General features: G+C 35.0%; 1 protein-coding gene across 2 annotated transcripts in view; it reads right to left on the reverse strand.

Moving 5' to 3' along the window:
* Nucleotides 1-1,891: 1,891 nt before the first annotated feature.
* Nucleotides 1,892-7,665, reverse strand: part of PGER8 (prostaglandin-E(2) 9-reductase) — a 17,069-nt gene continuing 11,295 nt past the window's right edge. Inside the window, exons 6-9 of one of the 2 annotated variants that reach the window (XM_008248600.4) lie at nt 7,403-7,512; nt 6,965-7,130; nt 4,271-4,338; nt 1,892-2,164 (exon numbers count right to left, since the gene is read on the reverse strand). In XM_008248600.4, the coding sequence (XP_008246822.1) occupies nt 2,122-2,164; nt 4,271-4,338; nt 6,965-7,130; nt 7,403-7,512 (387 nt within the window). In that variant the 3' untranslated portion in view covers nt 1,892-2,121. Of the gene's footprint in view, nt 2,165-4,270; nt 4,354-6,964; nt 7,131-7,402; nt 7,513-7,665 lie in introns of both variants that reach the window. The other variant, XM_002721692.5, reaches the window with a different exon arrangement.

Here is a 7,665-nt window from a genome sequence, read left to right on the forward strand (position 1 = left end):
GCACACATAGAGATTCTGAGTAGAAATTTCACAACACTACCCAGGGTTTAAGTAAAATGCTAAGCTCGAGATTTGAATTTGAAGTTTACTGATGATTGATGATATTAAAGTGGTGAGACTATCTATGATCATAAGGGATTTGTGAAGACAGAAAAGTGTCCAAAAATACCTTAGGTCATTTCAAGTTCACAGTTTACATTAATTCAAAGGTGACTCATTTGCAGAAAAACTATGAGATGTACATCTTGGTAGGATATGTCTCAGCTAAAGGAAATGGCTTGGGAAAGCCTATTTGACAGGAAAAAAGGTAAATACGGAACAAAAAGGGTTAAACTAAACACCTTAATATCTGAAGGTGTACCCAAGTCATGAAAACCGTGTTTCTTAGTGTCTTGATCATGAAATTGTCTCAACTTTTTAACAAAGTGCTTTAAAATGAGATACTGACTCTGTTGTGATTTTCTAATTAGCCTTACATCACTAAAACCTATACAAAGTAATTCTATATTTGGTAAAAATGTTCTAAGAAAAGAACACATTTAAAGCATTGGGTCTTATTTCACAAATTTCATGTATTTCATATAAACAATTTTAAGAACATAATGATACTTCCTATTCTGCCTTCCCTCCCTCACTTACTCCCTCTCTCCACCTTCCTCCTTTCTTATTTTTTATTCGTGATAACATTCGTTCAATTTACCTTATAATCACAAGCTTAACCCTCTGATAATAAAGAATTCAACAAGCAGTGTATATAGAAAAATAACTCTTCCTCAAGAGTATAGACAAGGGCTATAATTAATAGTAAAATATCAAAATACCAATTTCACTCCTATACATTACTTTTTTATACTTTGTATATTAGTTACAAGAAATAAGGGAAAACATATAATACTTGTCTTTCTGAGACTGGCTTATTTCATTACGTATAATGGTCTCCAATTGCATCCATTTCATTACAGAAGTCAGGATTTTGTTCTTTTTCATAATATATGAATAGTATTCCATCGTATATGTATACTGTGAGTTTTTATCCAGTTATCAGTTGTTGGACATATGTGTCCTTTCTGTATCTTAGCTATTGTGATTTGAAATGCTATAAACACGTGGGTACAGATAAATCTTTTATTTACTGATTTCAATTCCTTTGGGTAAATTTTCAGGAGTGAAATTGCTGAGTCATATGGTAGATCTATTTTTAGATTCCTGAATAATCTCCATACTGTCGTCCATAATGGTTGTACTAGTATATATTCTCATCAACAGTGTATATGGTATTTTTTTCTCCACATCCTCGCCAGCATTTGTTATTTTTATTTATTTTTGGATGATAGCCATTCTAACTTGGGTGAGATAAAACTTCATTGAGTTTTTTATTTACATTTCCCTGATGGCTATTGATATTACATTTTATTTGCAGAAAATAATATAAAAAAGACTTTTGTCAACATTTGCAAGTAGAAGCATGTTTACTTTTTACATCCTCAATCTCACTCACTCCTGACTCCTAAGCACTGTTCCTGGCTACATCCCCATGAATTCCACCGCCTGCAACTTAACATCCCCCCAAAGATACCAAATATCCTGGTATCTGCAGCTATGATCCATAAGCTCCTGGAAGGGACCTCTGGACTCTTGGTCATCCTCGCAGTATTTCCTTGCTTTATGGGATTTGTACAGTGTGTTTTCTTGTTCCTGGAAGCATTGGAGAAGCAATGACTGAAAAGTCTTTGCTGACTGTTCTACAGGCAGACAACACTTCCCACCTGAATCCCAGGAATGACTGTGGACTATTTCTTATCATCTTTCACCACAGGTCTACAGACTTCTAGGTAAAATCAGTTTGAGGGACTAAGAAATTAGAATAAAACTAAGCAGGCAAGTAATAAAATCAGTGGTAGGTAAAAATCTTTAATACAACAAGATTGATTTATTTTCCATAATGACAAAAGTTGTAGCCATTACTTCATACCCCATGGATACAGCTCTAGTTGAGGTCCAGTTTTAAAACAGCATAGATTAACCAGAAGAGAGTTACCCAGTCACCAGCATCTGAGATGTCGCTTGCCCTACAACACTCTTGGGAGAACTTGTAGTAGAATCGTGAAAAAGGTCTCCACGCTAATATTCATCAGAAAATGGGTAATTTGGGTATCCAATAAAGCTAAAATGAGAAAAATAAAAAATCATCTCTGCGACCATATTTGTAGAATACTAAGTAAGTGGTTTCTGTGATGCTACTATTAGAGAAAAATAAAATGTTTGTTTCGATTATGGATTTATTATCCAACTTATATACATGGGTGTGACTTTATGATAAATATATTTAATCACATTCAAAGTTTTTAAATTATATTTCTTTACCTGGAACTTAGCATACAGACCATACATAATAAGAAATTCAAACATATTCTTTTCACATAGCTACATCTTTCAATCACACAAAGCAATATCCAGTGCTATCTTACATCAGATCTTTAAGGATAATAGAAACATATTTGAACATACTGTTCAATACTAAAAAGAGTTCGCAGGTTATAGGTTACTTTTAGCAATTTGACATCATTTGTATTAATTCTCCAATTATTTACTGATAGCCCATCATTCATAGCTTAATATATGATTAAATGAATTTTATCAATAAAAGATCAATGTCCAAATAATTCCTGTATTATTTGCATATTTCTATATTTTCCTAACTACTTAAGATATAAAGCAGCAACACAATCAATAATTACTAAAAATTTTAATTGGAGTAGGAACTATACATTGCTTGCCACTGTCTTTGCCACTCTTCTAATGTTTGCACTATGTCTCTGCTGTAGTTCTCACTTTTCTTTATAGTAATCAAATATTAAAATATAAAACATCTACCAATTTTGAATTTGTATATTTCTCAATACACAAGGTAAAATTCCCTAGGGAGAATTAATATATAATCCTTGTTATAATCTTTTATAGAATTGTTGCTTATTCAACAAAAGGAGAATAAAGATCTTTCACTGGATGTACATTCTCTTTCATTCTGATGTTTTTAATCGATTCTTATTCTTTATTTTAAAACCTATCTTTAAGAATTCATCCTCTGCATATAGATCACCATATTTCAGAAAAGCATAACTATGTTTCTACTGACTTTATAAGACCAGCCTTTCTCAAGGTAAATGAAGGATTTAAGTCCTTCAAAAAAAAAAAAAAAAAAACAGTGAAAAAGAAAGGGGAAATTTCAAATTAGAAATACATAAACTTATAAGTCTGTAAGGCACAAACCCATATAGAGGGATATATATTTCTGCTTAAAGACATCCTAAAGGCTAATTTTCATACTTCTAAGACCTTTGCATATATATTACTTTCTATACTTATTATTAGCTAGATGTTTATGCATAAAAGATCACGGTGTTATAAAGATTAATCCAAAAATAAAAAAGCTATTTTATGAAACAAATTACCATCACAAATAAGGCTAATTTCCATCTATTCTTGAAGCTATGTTTGAAATGGATATCTTCAGCATTTAAGGATCATCTAAGCATTACCTAAACTAATGGGTTTCTTTTCTTATGATTTCATTATTAGTGTGATGTACTGAAATTCATCACCAAATATATTTTACTTTAATGTGTAAACTCTCATTCTTCCATTTTCTTCCCTGAAAAGGTTTTTTATGAGTAAACTTTCAAGACTTCTGAAATTAATACTGCTTTGTTTCAAAAATACAGGTGAAACTTTTTTGCTTAATTTATAAATTCCTACATGTACATGTTTAGGGAAGAGAATGATGTCAAATAAGCTTACTAACATAAATAGGAAGCAACCCACATATTTTTCTATGCAAGCTAAATTCTTCCAAAGTCTCCATGATTCAAGACTATTTTGTCCAGAAAAATCTAAGCCTAAATCAACCAATCATGTATGAAAATGGGGCCTCTTGTTGTGCATTACAGTTACTGAGATTATTGATTAACTTACATGTCTGTAAAATCGTGGAAGGCAAATTATCTTAATGACCTTAGATATAAACAGACATGTTGGTGAATGAAGACAACTGCTGCCAAAGGACCACAAGGTTGTTAGAAATGCCTTAATCTGATAAGAATTGAAGTTTGAGGGAAGTATGTGTCATTTTACAAACACTGAATTAGGCTACATTGGTGATTCCCATAGTGCATGTTCATAGATAGTACAGCAATAGAAGCTAATGCCTTTCCTACACTCCTCATCAGGAAAAAAAAAAAATGGAGGCAACACATTTGCCAAAGCCACTTACATATCAGCTGGATAATAGCGAAGATTTTTGTTCAGGCCATCCAGAGCTTTCATGTCCTCTGAAGACAACTGAAATTCAAACACCTATTAGAGAAGTACACCATTTTGTTATTTTTATATTGAATACTTGCCAATCTGGAAAATCCTGAAAAGTTTCCATTTTCAGACATCAAGCAAATTATCAATAAACACTGGGTGTTGGGTGGAATGTAAACTAGTATACCACGATGAAAGATAGTATGTTGATTCCTCAGAAATCTGAAAATATTTCCACTTCCCACCCACCCATTCCATTCCTGGTAAAAAATAAATAAAAGTGTAATACTAATTACAATGTATTGAAATCTTACATTATAGATAAAATATGTCTCAACATTAATTAGCTGTAGCAGGAAGCTGACATTAGTTAAAGAAGATTGGGCCATGAAATTATAAGATCTAGAAGATACTAAAGGTAAACATTGAAATATATGAGATTATTTAGTGAAGTTCCTTGATACAGTTGCATGGTTTTATATCATCAGTGATGAAAAAAGAACAGAAAGTGTTGACATTTTGAAAAAGAAAAAGGAATTTTTAAAAGTCCTCTTGAAATTAATGGAGAGTTTCAATTCAATATCATGCAATCACTTAAAGTCTTACTCTATGTAGAAAATGAGAATTCCTTACAAATTTTGTGTAACAGTTAATTAAATGAAGTGTAATAAAGATATTTTAAATATGAGGTATTAGAAAATGTTTTACCATATTGGAAAACAAAGCTTTATTTTCCAATGTGAGGAGGAGGGATACTACAGAAAAGAAAACAAACTCTTGGAGAAAGGAGTGAATTCAGATATGTACTCAGATATGTACTTTGCAGGGTGAAGGGAAGGTCATTGATGTGTGAAAGTCTCAGAGGCCGGTGCCCTGGCTCACTTGGTTAATCCTCTGCCTGCAGCACCATCATCCCATATGGGCACTGGGTTCTTGTCCCAGTTGCTCCTCTTCCAGGCCAGCTCTCTGCTGTGGCCCAGAAGGGCAGTGGAGGATGGCCTAAGTGCTTAGGCACCTGCACCCACATGGGAGACCAGGAAGAAGCACCTGGCTCCTGGCTTTGGATCGGTGAAGCTCTGGCCATAGCAGCCATTTGAGGGGTGAACCAACGGAAGGAAGGCCTTTCTCTCTGTCTCTCTCTCACTGTCTAACTCTGTCAAATAAAAAAAAAAAGTGTCAGAGCGACACATTGACAAATGAGTGAGGGAGATACACAGTGAGAGACAGAAAGACAAAGATCTCTCATCTACCAATTTACTCTCAAATGTCTGCAAGAATCAGTGCTGGGAGAGGCAGAAGCCAGCAGCCTGGAAGCCAGTTTGAATCTCTAACAAGGGTTATATGCATACAAGCACTAGGAACATAACTTGTTGATTACTTTGGGGTGCATTAGCAGCAAGATAGAAGCAGGACTGGGGCTCCAATCCAGGCATTTCAGTATGGGCTATGGGAATGCCAAGCAATGAAACAAATTCTTAATTTTGATATTCTTTCTGAAAGTATATCTGCATGTCAGTGGTATCTTACACACATTTCATGTGGTATTTTAAATACACCAGTTGAATTAATAACAACATTTAGAGAGAGTGACTAGAAGATTTTATACATAATGTAGTAAAATATTATCCTGTTCTCAAATATACAAAAACTTGCAACAGCCACAGAGATTTAACTACACAAAAATAGGAATTTTTATTGAGAAAATATACCATAAAAAGAAAAAATTGTGAGAACGTGCTTTAAAACAGTTACTTACTCATTTGAAAGGCATGGTTTCAGAAAGAGAGGGAAAGAGAGAGAGTTATTCCAGTTGCTGGTTCACTCCCCAAAGTGCACAACAGCTGAGGCTGGGCCAGACTGAAGCCAGAAGCTAGGAGTTTCATATAATCTCCCATGTGGGTGGCAGGAGCCAAAACACGTAAGCAATCCTCCACTGTTCTCCCAGGCACTTTAGGAGGGAGCTGGATCAGAAGTGAAGAAGCCAGAACTAGAACTGACTATCTATCACCCAACAATTTCAGTTAGGTCTGGTCTGTTCAATGGTTATAGAACTTATAGAGCAATTGTATGGCAGTTCTGAGAAGGCTTTGCCTGTATCTGATCATTGCTGTTGGATTATTTGCTGTGATGAGGTGAGGCCTAGGATACTTAGCTGTAGGATGAAAAATACGTGGAGAAGCACTGAGACATCCCATGCAATGCTCAGTTAACATCCTGAAAGAGAGCTGCCTCCTTTACTAATGCCTGAGGGAGTGGATTGCAAGTAAGTGAGAGAGCCCAACACACAACACAAGTTGAATGAATTCAGGCTGAGCCCAGGCTAATCCCCAATCCACATAAGGAGGATAAAAATTAGTTACATGCAATCATCTGTGCAGAAGATATTTTTTATTTTACAGCTACAATAATAATGGTAAAATAATTTTAAAAATTAATTTTAAAAACACAGTCAATCTATTTAAAAGGCTACAGAGTAAACTTCCAATTAATGCTGAAAACTGGTTGTCTGTTTTCTGTTCAGTCATAATTATCTATATCCATTATGTATCAGAAACATACAAAAATCTTGAAAGAACAGGCAAAGACTTGGTGAAAGATGCCCCGACATCTTCCTAAGAGGAATAAATCTCAAGGACACTGAGCCCCACATGCTCATCACCTGAATGTTCTCTTTGATCTCCTTCTCTATGAAACTCTTGGCCAGGACCACAACTCCACGCTGCAGCTGGTAGCGAAGGGCAATCAGAGCTGGACTTCGTTTGTGCTTTTTTGCCAAGGCACAGATGACTGGATCTTCCAGGAGAACCGGGTAGCTCTGATCCACCCTGCAAGGACAGGTAGAAAAGCTGACCTCCTGATGCAGGGCGTTCAGTTTGATAAGAGGCTTCCAAAACAGACTAGGAGCCCACTCTAGACCAGTGCTTCTCAAAGGTGGCCTCTGGACCAGTGGTGTTATTAGCATCATCTGAGCTGTTTTACAAATATAGATCATCCCCCTCTTTGAGCCAGTTGAGACTAACTCTATAAAACTAAGTGTTGTACACCAGTAGTATTTCATCAACAGTGGGTTTATGTCATCTTTTTATTTTCCTTTTACCATTTTGGATCTCGACTTGATCCCAGAGCACCATAGGCAACCAGAACAACATCTATGGACTTGCAAAAATCTAGCAGTTTGCTTTGGTTGAGATATGGATGGCATTCCACCTGTGGATAGACAAGTTTGAAAAGTATCAGAGTATATGGGGAAACTTAAAAAGTAAAAGTAGCTGAATTTAGAAATGAAACATGAAAATTTAAACTCAAAATATCATCAAGTGAGGTTTTTAAGTTTACTTTGAAGACTTTATTTTATTTGAA

Source organism: Oryctolagus cuniculus, chromosome 13, assembly GCF_964237555.1.
Source record: "Oryctolagus cuniculus chromosome 13, mOryCun1.1, whole genome shotgun sequence".
Lineage (NCBI taxonomy): Eukaryota > Metazoa > Chordata > Mammalia > Lagomorpha > Leporidae > Oryctolagus > Oryctolagus cuniculus.